This window comes from Branchiostoma floridae, chromosome 3, assembly GCF_000003815.2.
Source record: "Branchiostoma floridae strain S238N-H82 chromosome 3, Bfl_VNyyK, whole genome shotgun sequence".
Taxonomy (NCBI): domain Eukaryota; kingdom Metazoa; phylum Chordata; class Leptocardii; order Amphioxiformes; family Branchiostomatidae; genus Branchiostoma; species Branchiostoma floridae.
Genome location: NC_049981.1, coordinates 18,269,746 through 18,284,801, shown reverse-complemented (window position 1 = coordinate 18,284,801; position 15,056 = coordinate 18,269,746). Strand labels below are relative to the sequence as shown.

At 40.3% G+C, this 15,056-nt stretch overlaps 2 protein-coding genes across 2 annotated transcripts in view; one reads left to right on the top strand and one right to left on the bottom strand.

Annotated features, from left to right (window-relative positions):
- Positions 1–5,344, bottom strand: part of LOC118410952 (insulin-like growth factor-binding protein complex acid labile subunit) — a 25,591-nt gene extending 20,247 nt beyond the window's left edge. The window contains exon 1 of the mRNA XM_035812925.1: positions 5,237–5,344. Coding sequence (XP_035668818.1) covers positions 5,237–5,289 — 53 coding nt within the window. The 5' untranslated portion in view covers positions 5,290–5,344. The remainder of the gene's footprint in view (positions 1–5,236) is intronic.
- A 203-nt stretch (positions 5,345–5,547) lies between these two features.
- The window catches only part of LOC118410950 (solute carrier family 15 member 2-like), a 24,274-nt gene continuing 14,765 nt past the window's right edge, over positions 5,548–15,056 (top strand). The window contains exons 1-13 of the mRNA XM_035812922.1: positions 5,548–5,839; positions 6,738–6,838; positions 7,385–7,440; positions 8,549–8,642; positions 9,193–9,334; positions 9,690–9,776; positions 10,387–10,486; positions 10,782–10,872; positions 11,329–11,406; positions 11,675–11,757; positions 12,188–12,268; positions 12,708–12,797; positions 13,035–13,079. Of these exons, the coding sequence (XP_035668815.1) occupies positions 6,742–6,838; positions 7,385–7,440; positions 8,549–8,642; positions 9,193–9,334; positions 9,690–9,776; positions 10,387–10,486; positions 10,782–10,872; positions 11,329–11,406; positions 11,675–11,757; positions 12,188–12,268; positions 12,708–12,797; positions 13,035–13,079 (1,044 nt within the window). The 5' untranslated portion in view covers positions 5,548–5,839; positions 6,738–6,741. The remainder of the gene's footprint in view (positions 5,840–6,737; positions 6,839–7,384; positions 7,441–8,548; positions 8,643–9,192; positions 9,335–9,689; positions 9,777–10,386; positions 10,487–10,781; positions 10,873–11,328; positions 11,407–11,674; positions 11,758–12,187; positions 12,269–12,707; positions 12,798–13,034; positions 13,080–15,056) is intronic.

Here is a 15,056-nt window from a genome sequence, read left to right as displayed (position 1 = left end):
AATTTATTTATGTTGGATGATAACGAGTTTGCGTTTGCGTTATAACGTTACAAGCTAATCATTGCTGGTAGCCTGCCGCCGATAAAATACAAAATTGCAGTCATTCAACCGATGGGCCATATTTTTCTCACTTTTTACAATATGATAGACTTAGACATCAATAGGCTGGCAAGCCATCCGCCGACAATGAAAATACTCAGCGTCATACAAAAAAAGTATGAAATATCAAACATTTTCATTTTAGAAATTTGCAAAATTGGTGAATAAACATATAAACATACATAATTACACATGGTGCAAAACGTACACATCGAGTGAAATCTGGTATATAGTTCGTGTCCGTTCATTTGGGTCATTTCCTTTACTGTAAAAGTCTTTCAAGGTTATTTATAGCATATGTACCATATAATTCATTATCATAAGGGAAATCTTTTCATTATAAATCTCATTTTGGGGCATTCTCATCATTTTACGGTGATTTTTCATAAATTGACAACGCTGCAATTGTCAATAACATGTTCATTTAGTCTAGAAACGCAACAGTGCCGCACGTCAGTGTGAGTGCAAGACAAAATCGGCGAAATTAACACAACAGTGCCGCAGTGAACGAACGCAGCAATGCCGCAAGCATGCCGCACGTCAAGTGAGAGGGGACCTTTAGCAGCCCATCGGCCAAGAAAGGTCCAAATCCGCTTTTCACACACTGTGACAGGTGAACGTTCCAGAGTACGGCTGCTAACCACTGGACTACGTATGCTATCATAACGGTAAACATTTGGCAAACAAGAAATGAATCAATTCTTGTTCACAGGAATATGATGCCAAAAACCAGCCCTTTTGGACCGAAGGTTTGTGGTGTGGTGTAGCGCTTTTTTCATGACTATTTCAACCTGTGATGTTTGTAACACATAAAAAGAACATTGATAGATGAAAATTGTAGACAAAGTCTGCACAGTTAATGAGAAAATGCTATAATTCCATAATGGTAAATGACGGGAATTTCGTACTTGTAAAATTTGGAAATTACGTGAAGATGAACATCATTGAATACAAATTTTGCAAATGAGGACCTCATTTGCATGAATAATAAGGAAAATGTACCATAGCCTTCTGTCTTCAGATATGACTGACACCTTCTGTTATTTGAGTGGAGAATTATCAACTTACAATTTATGTAAAATATTTGCATAATTTGTGAGAAACACACATAATATACCAGTCCTAAAGATTAAAACCATTTAGCGAAGGCATGGGGTCGTGGAACTCTAGTTCACAATATGTTACTTATGCTGCGTCAAATGAACATCCATTTATCACTGAAAATCTTGCTTTTTCTTCATAATTTCAATCATTTTACATTTTAATTCATATGCAACACTGTGGTTCCCAATAAACCTGGATACAGTAACTCACATGTGTGCGTAAAAGGTACCGGAAACTGTTCCAGATGCCAAAAGTCAGTCTTGTTATAAACAGACGACATTCCACGTTTTCACGAATCGGACTGGTTTGAATGATGTTGGAGGGAAACGAGCTCGAGGTCCGTTGATTAAAATTCTCACCGTGACCTTGTACGGTGACGTGCTTCCTTGATCGCATCCACACGCTTTTAGATGTAAGGCCATCTTGATCCAATTGTACGGAGTACATCCGCGCGCACATCACTTTCGGCCGTGTCCAAAAACGTTTGTACACACTGTAAATAGTACAAAGCAGCTACAAAACGAGCAAATATATGCCCTAGTTTGCGAAAAAAACATCGGAAAACGAAGCTAATGATAGAATGCCAAAGACAATTCAAAGGTAAAAGAAGAGGATTGTGAAAGAGCAAAGATGAAGAATCTCATTGAGTATTTTTCGGTAAACCATACACTTTAGTCATTTGTTCAACCTTTCTGACCACATAGATTTCATAATGAAGGCATTATGAAGGCATCGCACGGTCGCATTAGCTTTTGGTGTCCCCAGAGGATATAATCCATATAACCAAATCAGTGCGGCCTAAGGCCTAAGGAACATCGTTGTTTCCGTATACCCGACAGGCCCTAGCAACAACCTGCCGACGCATGCCTTTTTTGTCGACAGCTGGAAAGTGACATAAAATTTTCGATCTGACATATACATCAATATGGAAATTCAAAATAGAATCCAAGCAGTCTTGCAAATTTACTTACTTACTTGCTGTAACCAATGCTGCAACATTGTTTCACACTCTGATTGTGTAGTAAACATTGTACTTCTTTGTTCACTTTATTAAGATACTTGTGCTTGTACGATGTAAATATATATCTGTATAACTACACTATGATGCCAGTGTCGGGATGCGTTCCCGTTTTAGATTGTTGTATCATTTTGTTAGATAATTTCAACCGAAATCAAAAAATAGATCCCTACCAACCGATCCTATTCTTTCAGGACCATAACCGGAAACAAAACATTTATTTCCTGGGCCTAAAGTTACGACATGACCTCGGGACGAATTTTTGTGTTCCTTCTGAGTGCGCAGGAACCCATGGCTTTAATGAAAAATTCCTCATGCGGTTTGATAAGCCGACTATAGCTTTGATATACAATCCTATATTCTCTAGACGACCATTCTCCTAAAACGTAGTAAACATTGCGTTTGTTTGCATGTCTTTGTTGTGGCCTATTCCTAACTCAGTTGGGCAAAAGCATATAATAAAGTTCTTCATTACCTTCGATAAGAAGGTTGTGTTATCGGCAGTGGTCGAACTTTGGAATTTCCCGTGTTCTGAACATGCTATGATCGTAATTTTTAGTTCCTATAGTTCTTATAACTTCAGTCTAGTTTTCCAGACACACGTCCTCCTAGAGGACAAAACCTGTGGCATGACATGGCAGTGGGGTGACAGAGTCTGAATGAAAAGTATAGAGCCGAATGTGTTTTGCCTATTTGTGCGGCATATTTACAGCAGGTTTAAGTTACACCAAACCCATGATGCCAAACAATGCATGTAAACAAGCAGAGATTCTGGCATACCTGGGCCTCTGCATGTTGAGTTGGATCCTATTTTGCCTCACCCGTTGGCCTGAAAATCATTTACACTTGATGGGTTTTCCATCTAGTGGCCAAGTCGACTAAAGGGAAAGAGGACGTGAATGAAGAACGGAAATATGTATCAAGGTTCTAAGCTTTTCTTTGATTATGCTTGACATATTTTACCAATTCGTTTGTAGTGTGTAGCAGCAATACCGAAAATTTTAGCGTTATATGTGCATTGTGAGCATACAAAAATGATAGCCTTCTCTCTTTAAATGACGTATGCCATATGTTTGGAAGTCCTAGCATGGAAATCAGCCGAATTGTACTTTTTCATCGTTAACTTAAATGTAAATAAAGACCTACAGCTTGTTCTCTGCCCAAGAGCTACCTGTCTTTAAAAAGTAACGACCATATATATGCAGCATGTCCATATCAAGAAATATCAAAGAAGAAAAACAACTAGGGCATCATGATTTAACCCTCCATGACTTCTCGAGTTATCCTGTTTTACAAACACACAGACATACAGACACACAAAGGCGCGTACCCGAAAACATGACTTTCTTACTGAAGATTAAAATACACGAAATATCCGGAAATAATGCCGTACTCAAGTGATGTGAGTGTTTCTATTAAGTAAATGTTTAATCTTTTATCCATTTTTGGAAAGTTAAAACCCATAACGTTTTACTTTAGTAAGCCCTATGTCATGATGACGCATACTCGCAAGAGGTCTCTCTTGGGTTAAAGCGGGGGAAGACAGTTGACCGTTGATTATTCTGTCATGTCGACCCTAAAGTAGGGAGAGAACGTTACTCTCTAAGGTTTAATTGTTTCATCACACATTCAAGTTAAGCAAGCCTCGTAATATCGGCCAAGAAGGCCATTTTTCACAGACTGTGACAGGTGGACCTTTCACATTACTGACAAGTTTGAATAGCAAAATGGAAAGTTTGACTAGCTGTTCACTACATGATCCTGATATCCGGACTTTCGCACGCAGAGCACTTATTTATAACTTCAAGTATAGGCAAACAGAAGGAATTGTACGGCCCGTTCTACCCGTAGACAAGCCAATACCTGTTATATTAGCTGCTGAGCGGGTTGTTATTCCATCGCATGACAAGGTACGCAACTGTAGTCTAACCGCCGTGCGTTGCTCAAGAAACGAGAACTTCAGGCCGACTAGAGAGTACATGTAGCTAGTTTATTGGAAATTCTGAGAGTTCCCTGAGAGAGTTACCTGCACTTAGTGCGAGAAGAACTATGACTTTTCTCCTGACTTTAGCGCCCAGTGATTGCAACACGCTATGTTGTATATGATTAGGGGAATGGCCCATCATGTGTATGCACTATGCATGGAGAGATGCGTTTACTTATGTGGGTGTTCAGCACCAAGGACAGGTATACCCCCCTATAGGTGAGAAATGTGCAGTTCTAGGGACAAGTTTGTTAATGTTTACATATGCGCTGATGGTGTTCAGCACCAAGGACAGGTAAATTTGACTTATGTGGACAACGAATGAATGCAGGAATCACTTCATACACCTAGCAGTAGCGACCTTAAGCAAGAAAGCCTACAACTGTCAACACAGCAAGAAAACCTACAACTGTCAACACGGCTATCTAACACTGTTCGCAAGATTTGATGTTGCCTCGCGACCCTTCCAACTTTTTAATTGCTTACGGTCTATCAGTGACCGTTAGTGATCGAAAATAAAAATGCAGGGACATCCAACAGCGAAACCACACATCCAGACAGGCGGTTTCGCCGTTTGATGTCCCTGCGTAGGAGGATGGTTTTCGTTCACATAAGGAAGAGAACATTTGGAGCTGTTTGGCTAACGCGAGGTCTATCATTAATATGATTGGACAAAGATAACCAATGACAGAAATTTAACAACAGCGTAAAATGTACCACAGATGTTAGATTTATACGCTAACATTGATTAACGTGGGTATCATCTGTACCAATGAAAATGCTTAAGACATTATCAAATTGACCAATCGTAGATAAGAGATTGAAATATTTCTACGTGGAATAATGGTAATAATAATTTTGTCCGCAAGGCGACGCTTCTGTATCAGTACCCATTGCATTTTATCAAGGAGTTTTTAGCGGTCTTGTTGCCTTTGCCCACTTCACAGTTGCTGTTTTCCTTCGTATTGGATTTGGCGTCTGTAAAAGATGTCCTCTATAATATTTACTTGCAGTGTGCTAAGGTTACTTACATTGCTGAATTTCCTGGGTACTTTCCACCGGCTGGAAGTTGCCAACCGCACATAGGCAAGTCCCCGAGTGACTCTACAAGCAGAGGTGATAAAAGGTTATATACACTACAGTAGGGGCTATGAATCGGACATCAAATTTTATGACCCATTTCAGAACCTTACAAATAATCTTACACTCCGATAGCCAAAAAACGTCCAAAAAAAGCCGAGATTAACATCTGCTTGGAAATGACCACGCCCCTTGACGGAATCTGCAGCTGATCCCTCAGTTTTACTTCCGGGTTACAAAGTTTCGGGTCGCTGACCTACTATTTCATGGTGTTTGTCCTAACGTCAGGAGTCACAAGATGTGCAAGTACAAAGGGTAAAAGGTAGCCTAACGTTGTTATAAACTTGTCAGCCACGAGCTATGGGAGTTCAAAGTCTCAAACCACGTGATTAGAATAGACTAAGTCATGCAGGGAGCCGACAACAAGTGAGGAGACTCTGTGCCTGTCCAACCTGTTGAACCAGAAAGTGTCTTCCTACCGGCCTGAAAAGGCTTTCTGCAAGACAACAAGTGACCTGACTTCAACTCGGACAAGAAACCGCGCTCTAAGAAAGGTCAGTAGGAAGGACATTAAACGTCTGGCAATATTTAGACGTTTTGCATTGCCAAATTTAGGATCAACTGGTAACATGACTGATATGTTTCTCCATTATATTTTATTATCATATTGATATTTCCCCCTCGATCCAAGGCCATTTCCCCCTCGATCCAGACGATGATAACGTTATTTCAATGAAGATATGACCAGGAAGCTTTTCAATGTTGTACAAAACAGTTCCCATATGGATATTAATTCTTCTATCTATGACTATGATGATTGTTTTTGTTCTCAGGTCTTTCTCAGTTTCTGGTCAGTATGAATCATTTGGGCTGAAGAATTATGAGAACATATGGTGCCATACGAGCTCTGTAGAGGGATACTATAATACGACACAACATGAAAAATGATATTTTCAGATTAGGCCACGCTGATTTGATTATATGGATGGCATCGACTGGGAACCCCCAAACAGATGCGAGCGTGCAAATAAAAAAGCCCCCTCCCCCCCAAGAATTGCCTTCATTATAAGGTCCAAGTGTGCATTTTTAAAAGAATGTTGCCTTGTTAGTTCAAGAACGCAAATTTTTCTCGCACAATTTTTTTCCACACAAATTCTTCAAGCCCAGAAATCTTGTTCCCATTCAATTTAAGGATTACAATTAAGTCATTTGAGGAAGGACATAGATCTAACAAATTTATTGTAAATCTTTGAATTAACTTGTATTTCTTTCTATTGATGTGCCACTGTGTTTATCTGAAGTTTGATTGCTGACTTCTGATTTTCTTGCTTTTTAACATTATAATTCTTGAATCAATCAATCAATCAATCATTTGCAGGCATAATTCTTGGATGCATATACCATTTTCCATGACTTCTGACACATCATTATATTTCCCTTGCTGTTCATCAGCACGATGTCCAATGGTGATGAGAAAGGAGCCAGTGACAGCAGTGAAGGCAGTAATGGCAATAGTTTGAAAAAGCCCAACAACAGCAAACATGCAACCCCAGGTGAGTCCTAGATCAGTACATTCTATATGTCAACTTTATTTTACCTGCTAATATGAACCAAGGCCCTTTGGGGTCTGGACCAAGCACCCTACCATTACGTCAATGCCATCTTGTCATGATACATGTATTGCAGGAAAAGGAAGAAAGAAAATTTAGTCCTTTCTGTGGCCATTAACAAAGCAACACCTACAACTTCGTATTTAATATAACATTGATATCATGCATAAGGTCATCTTAAAGCTTTACAGGGTTTGTGGAAAATCAATTTTCACACTGTTTGATTTCTCCTGGTAGAAGATACTATAAATGCAGAAACTTTCATGGTGGATTAATGTTTGCAGTTTTCGCGGTGAATTTAAAACCACCGCGAACATTTATCCATAACAGTAAGAGACTACAGTGTATGGTGCTACCGCGAAATTAGAACCACTACGAAAAGTCCATTTCCCCGCTACCGCAATATTAAATCTCCGCGAACTTAAATGCATTTACAGTACTTTATCATACATTGTAATGTTACTGTTATACATGTATCTCTTCTTTTAGAATCAACACTGTTGAAAGGTCCTCCTGCTGAAGAACCAGGAGGGAGTGGTATTAAGGTTTGTATCTTTTAGAGTGTCTTTTAAATGATTCTTGTAACACTAGGGGAGAAGAAAGGACAAAAATGTGTGGACACTGGTGGTTTTGAGTTTGTGGTTAAGTGGTCACTGCATACTGCCACTAAGATTTCTGCTTTTACAGTAACTTGGATCATTTTTAGGATAGCCTCAGAATTGCCCTTTGAGACTTTCATTTGGTTCAAGGAAGGACAACTAGCAATCTGGCCTCTGTAACGTTACATAGTCTTATGTAACGTTATCAAAATGACGGGATGGGATATTTTTCTCAAATCTCTCATATCATAAGGTTCTGTGACTTTCCACTGGGTGGTTATTGACGGTGATTACTGATCGTTCATACAGCAAGCAAAGCTGGACTTGTATGACCCTTAAATCATATGGGCCTTGATTTCAGTATTGGAATTTGATGCATGATATAAAAGTATGCTTAAAATGACAACAAACCTACAAAACATTCTTACGGTAAGTTGTTTTTTATCCGGATGAAATTCATTGACTGATATGTCAAATCTGTGGTCACTGACAGCAGTCTCTGCGGCATCACAGCCTCTAGTGGAAAGGGGGCTATAAACTAATTAAGGGGACAAGTTTAGGGTGCGGGGAGCTGTTTTCATCAAGGAGGTTGATTTATAAGGGCTCTTATGTGTCCAAGGGTCAAAAGGAAGCTGGTTTTAGGCTTGGGCGACATCTTTGTGAAAAGTAGAAAAGCTTGTCTCTTGTGCACTGGCTGTTTAATTTTTGGACAGTAAGGCACCTCAGGCAGTCATGGCTTCCACATCAGCTTGTAAGGTAATGATGGGCTGTTTAGATTGTGCAAGGCTATTGATATTTGTCTGTCCCACCTGTTGTGTGTGTGTGTGTGTGGGGGGGGGGGGGGGGCTGGGTTAACCTATAGCAGGCCTTGGAAAGGTATTAACCATGATTAATGATAGATTTTCATATCATGAAGTTCAGATTCTTAGGACAAACAACCAAATTTCCAAATGGACCCTCGAAGCAGCCTTGGATTGTGTACATTCCTCCAAACTTAAAAATTTTGCATTGTTGCTTTTGCTGTTCTCAAACATTTTGCATGCATTTTTTTCAGAACTTCTTCACCAGAAATGGACAGTTTCCTGGCTGTGTCTACTTCATTGTAGGAAACGAGTTCTGTGAAAGGTTTTCCTACTATGGCATGAGAGGTAGGTTGTAGTAAAAAATGATGCAAAGAACAAGAAAAATGTTGTGAAACAATCAGAAATGTCAGACTTTCCCCCATGCTGCTTTGTGGGCCTCCTTCCAGCCCCACAGACAACCAGTCTTAACCAGCACCGAGGATGCTGTATTTTATATACATGTAATGGGAATTGCACAAACACACAAAAAAAGTCATATAACATTACACACAGACAGACATGCAGACACAAAGATTAACACATAGGCAAACCAAAAAGAATATTCCGTTGAGATAAAGTAAAAAGATAGAATACTCAGTGATGATACTTTATTATATATTTCATGCAATATAATACTTTACAATTTTTTTCATACTATGAATGAGTCACTCATATTTTATATTAATAAATTGCTTCTAACCTAATGCTGCTAACCTTTTGCAGATTATACTTACAAAGTTGATATTTTGTGAAAAACTTCAGTGCCATTGTATGGATGATAATGATCCCCATCAGGTTGAAAATAAAAGATCTTGAGATTTTTTCTACAAAATCTTGCAAAATTTTTCTTTGCCAGCTGTTCTGATCCTGTACCTGACCCAGTTCCTTGGCTTTGATGACGACGTGGGTACAGGGCTGTACCATGCCTTTGTCATGCTGTGTTACTTCTCACCACTCCTTGGGGCTATGGTAGCTGATGGCTGGCTAGGCAGATACAAGTAAGTCTGAAACATTCAACATTACAGCATTGGTTAGATGATTACATACTGTAAATGCAAATGTTTGCGGCAGTTGTATGATCTCTTCACAGATGGTTTACAGGTTCAGTTTGCCAGGAGAACTCCCCCAGCACTTTTCAACAATCACAAGGAACAGTAGTCTAAATGTATGGCTTGTTGACTATGACCTTTTCTGGTTACCTGCATGCTGGGCGAGCAAGAACAGATGAAATGCAAACCTTTGGTCCATAGCCAGGGTTGCTAACCACTGGACAACACAGGCTACTATTCTGACATTATTTTGACATACAATATTTTGTCTACATCCTTACCCATTTCTTGTATCTCTTGACAGGACCATCTTGTACGTGTCCTTGTTCTACGCAGCAGGAAATATCATCATGGCCATCACAGCTCTGCCTCCGCTGGGGGCGCCCGAACGGTCAGTACCAAATATGTCATTCATTTCATCTCGGGATGGTTGGGTTGCTCCCTCATCTTATAAAAGTTGAATATACACGACAAGACATGTTACATCCAGTGTGGTGGAGACAAAAGTAAATGACATTGACAGTGGAACAAATAAAGTCCAGAAAATTATTGTCCATGGCTCAATGTCTTGGTATGTTATGATGGCTCTAATTCAATGAGTGTGGCACAGTGGCCTTCTGGTTCTGGTTGTTGGATTAGAACCAGGAGGAATTGAGTTTGAATCCTTGAAAAGTCGACGTGATGCTATGCCCTTGGAAAAAGCATTCAACACCTGTTTCCTCTCTCGACTTAGGAATAAATTAGTAGCCAACTTTGGCTAGGAAGGTCCCTTGGATAGGATGTTAGATGTGGGGGATCCCTGTTTGAGGAGAGCTACACCTCTAGCATGTTAAATAAAAAGAGTAGGAAAGAGTTGGTCTCCATCCCGGTGTTTGTGGATCAAATAAATCTGTCCAGGTATGCAGCTTGTACTCTTCAGTGTATCAGGATGCAATACAATCAAACAAACAATCATAAAGTTTTGCTCACTTTGTAGCAGCTGACTTGTGTTGATTTTTCAGAGCTGGACCCCTGATAGGCCTGCTGGTGATAGGGTTTGGCACTGGTGGGATCAAACCATGTGTGTCTGCTTTTGGGGGAGACCAGTTCTCAGCCGACCAGGTATGTATCTCAGTTTTCCAGCATCAGATATTTTACACTTTTAACATTAGAGCCTTTAATAAAGTTATGTTGAAAAAACTATATGTAGCTTAAGTCCTATTTCAGACAGCAGCTGACCGTGGGATTTGAACCTGTCTCTCCCAGTTACCATCTAATTAGAACCAGGAGCTCAAGTATGTGAGAGCTGCTACCAGCTGATCCACAGGGAAATCCTTTTGATAGATGTACATCCTCTACAAAGTGTTGACAAGCAAGATTGTATTGTTTACTATGTCTATTATATTTCCCCAAACAGGACAGAATGCGACAACTCTACTTCTCCATGTTCTATTTCTCCATCAATGCTGGCAGCCTACTGTCCCTCTTCCTGACTCCAATCTTACGCAGTAAGTGTGTCAGCGCCTGGTCACATACATTGTACAATTGTCGTAATATCACAAACTTCTGGCATTCTTGGGCTAGCCATGCATGTGTCCTGCCAAATGCACCTGTCTTGTTATGGAAAATGATGTCTTAGATCCATGTCAGCATTTGGTTCTGTCAAAGCCTGCTTGAATATTGCTTAACAATGACCAATGACAAATGTGACCGCATCGTTGCATATTTGATATAAACACATGTGTAGCAATACAATTGTTATTGGTAATATTGTCATTGTATTTGGCATTGTATTTGCCTGCTTTGCTTATGATAAAGGGAACCTGAATAATAAAACATTATCATTTAACATTGGGCGATCCTACCAACATTCAGGCATGTACCTCTTGTGATACTGAATAATCCGTGTTGTATCCTATATGTAACATTATGTCTGTTCTGTTCTGTTCCACACTTTACTCCAGGTGATGTCCAGTGCTATGGAGGAGACTGTTATCCTCTAGCATTTGGAGTCCCAGCAGTCCTGATGTTGGCCGCAGTTTGTAAGTTTGTCTGTGCAAATGGGGATATTGTTTGTTTTTACATGTACTAGTGTGTGTCCTTAGTTATTTGAATTTCATACAGTGGCAGGGTGTGAGGTCGAAGATGACATAACTGGGGATTGCAATTTGCATATGGAATGGCTGACTTTGCCAATGTTGGTCCCACAAAAAAAAACTTAAATACTTCATAGAGGATATTTAATTTCTTGTTCCTGTTGGTTCATAATCAAGCATTCCTTCATTTAACCAAGTATTTTTGATGTTACAGTGATTTTTGTGGCTGGCTCGAGTATGTACAAAAGAATTCCACCAAGTGGGAACATCACTGGATTGGTCTTCAGAACAGTAGGGGTAGGTGATTCTATGAGTATCTGGCATCTTAAGAGTTACTTAAAGGTCCTGCAGAGAATTTGTGTATCTAAAAAGGGATAATGTGAAGTGATGTTCAATGGCTTAGTGGCTAGGCTAGCAGATATGGAGAGGTCATAGTTTTGACTACTGGCATTCCTGCATGGCTAGACTTTGTGTCCTTGGGAAAGGCACTTAACTCACTCCCCCAGCCAGGTTTAAAATTGATAGCCTGACTTCAGTAAGGGAGGTAACAGGTGGTGGAAGGAAAGGGATGGGCTCTGCCTTCCAGTAGAACATGCAGTTAATCTTCCAACCTCTTCTTTCTGAAAGTGCCAATAGTTTACTAGACATTGTGATGGTGCTAAATTGATTTTTTGTCAGATGAGTAAAATAAACAAATTGATATTTTTTTTCTTTTGATTTGTTGCAGAGTGCATTGAAAAATAGGATAACCAGCAAAAGTGGAGAGAAGAAAGACCATTGGCTGGACTGGGCTTCAGACAACTATGAGGTACAATGTTGTACATGTAGCTCACCATGATAAGTGTTAATTGTTCTAGGCCCAAAAGCCACAAGTTGTGACCTGAAGGCCACTCCAGGGATACAGATTACAGCTGTAACAGCATCTCTCCTTCAGAAACATCATGATTGAGATCAACTTTAACTGACCCAATAGATGAGACTGGGTTTATGAGGGCTGCTTGGGAAATTGGTTCCAACAACCAGAAGAATCTTTTACATAATAATGCTTATGGAATGAATGTCATATCAATGAATTCTACCAGTAGTTCTAGACTATAGAAGAAATACAGGCAAGAAAACAATAACTAAAAACACTGGATAGATTTGTAATATGGATAGGGCATGAATCTACAAGAAAGGCTATTATCACTTTAAAGAAAATGCAGTTAAAATAAAAGATTAACATGCCCACATTTTGTTTTGTACAGAGAGACTTGGTTGAGGACATCAAGAAGGTGGTTCATGTTATTGTCCTGTTCCTTCCACTCCCTGTGTTCTGGGCACTGTTTGACCAACAGGTAAGAAGGTCGAGATGATAGTACCATCATTATGTCTTTGTAGATTCAGAATTTCTTTCTTAAGAGGGTAAGAGTGGCTTTGTACTGCCATGCTCTATCCAAGTGCCTCCTTACCCAGGGGAGCAGATTCTCTGACAGACATAAAATTCAGATCACAGGAGTTAAAGACTTTGCCCCATCTGACAATACATTGTAATTCTGCCCCTCAAGAGTGACAGTTGTCCGTCTTTTCTATAGGGATCCAGGTGGACCTTACAAGCAGAGAAGATGGATGGAAATCTGGTGAGAAACAATTGAAAATGTCATTATAAAGCTTTAATCTTGTTATTATGTTTCCCGAAGGGAGAACATATAGTATCCTTACAGGTATTTGCATATAACAAAAAAGTCAGGAGAAATGGAAGTTGTACACGTTTCCATCTTTTTGATTGGCTGACATTCTTACTATCTTGCTCAGACGTCAGGGCTAAACCTATCAACGCAAAGGTCACAAAATGGCAGTCCCCACAGAGCAGCTTTTTGATTGGGCAGAAGTCTAGCTTGATACGTCAGGGGTAAACCTATCAACGCACAGACCAGCTTTTTGATTGGGCAGAAGTCTAGCTTTGTCATGGATACGTCAAATGTGAACCAATGAGCTGCTAGGTCACTGCACTGTAGCAGTCACGCGCGCGTCTACGAGGTGGTGTTTTGGTTTGTCGGCTCGCGCGTACGAGGTGTGTTTTGTCGGCTCCACAGCTCCACCAGCTGCACTCGGCTCGGTGTTTTGTCGGCTCGCGCGTACGAGGTGTGTTTTGTCGGCTCCACAGCTCCACCACGCACTGCAAAGCAGGTAAGCAACGGTACATTTCCATGGCCTTAGCGTGACAAAATTTACGCTGCACGAATCTCATATTTTCCCCTTGATCCACGCTGCACGAATCTCATATTTTCCCCTTGATCCACGTTGTGCTCCCATCCCCGAAAAACTAACGTTAGATCCACAGAAATATAGGCCGTTCATGTTCAAGATGTTTACTAAGTTTCCGTGCTTTACAAGCCTTTTAAGTCCCTTTGTTGACAAAATTTACGCAAGCGGTAAAGGCCGCACGTAGCAGCGTGCCGGGGATGGCATAATTTTTTCTCATACCGTGGCCCTTGTGACAACAAATATTCTATAACTGAGGTATCATGCCGCTGCACGCCGGCACATCCACGAACATTCTACCCAGAAAATAATCGCTATGATCCGAAAATGTTGCAGGCTTCTTCTTTGCGGGAGTTTTGTTTTTGTGTCACCAGAAAAATGCGACATCATTTATTTTCGGTGAATAACCCACGCTAAATCTCAGCACAATTACGGCTGCATCGAAACCCAAAATTACGCTAGAGACACCATCAATGTAAAGTTCTTTGGATTATGCATTTATTTTAACTACGATGGTCCAATGTAATCGTGAAAATAGCGTTCTTTTGCGTTTTAAAATGTAACTCTTTGAAACAAAAAAATGGCGGCAGCAAGCAGCAGCCGATGGAAAGCTCCCGTGATGCACCGCTCCAACCAATCAGAGCGCGACTTCGCCGGGGATTCCCCCTCTTTATGTATTCAGTTGTTGTTGTTGTGCTGCCATTCACCAATCAGAGGTGTGTATTTCTGACTCGCGCCATCTCTGTACAAAAATACGTATTTCTTGGGAAAAACAGCGGGCCACGATGTTTTATTATGACAGAAAATACTTTTGCTTACCTTGAAAAAGCCCGGTAAAACTGAACGCTTTCATGTCTGCTCCCTGGATATAATGGCATCTTAGCACGGTGCGTCAGAGCAAGCCACCGGAAATTTGTAGAGTGAATTTTCTCTAACGTTACGTACAAGATGAAAACTTCACAGTTCACTCCCAAAAAAAATTCTGGGGAGAGCCCTGCGGTACGTTCTTATTTTGGACGTACGTTTATTCTTTTCGGCCAAATTGGGGCTTTACAACCTTTGTTCCATTCTGATGTGAATTTTGGAGACGCAAATTCGTCGATGTTCACAAAATTTCCGCAAGCGTAAAATTTACGGCCAGCCAGTCTATATTCATGACACTTTAATGTCTTCAGGCTGCCTATCATCATCAAGGGCTTGAACACGAACACATGGGGTTTGTATGTGGGAACAACATAAAAATACATAATCTGACAACTCATCTCATGCACATATCATCTTTCCATTGCAGGACTATCAACCAGCCCAGAAAGCCACTTCTGTACAACGACACAGTCCAAAGTCTCAAAACA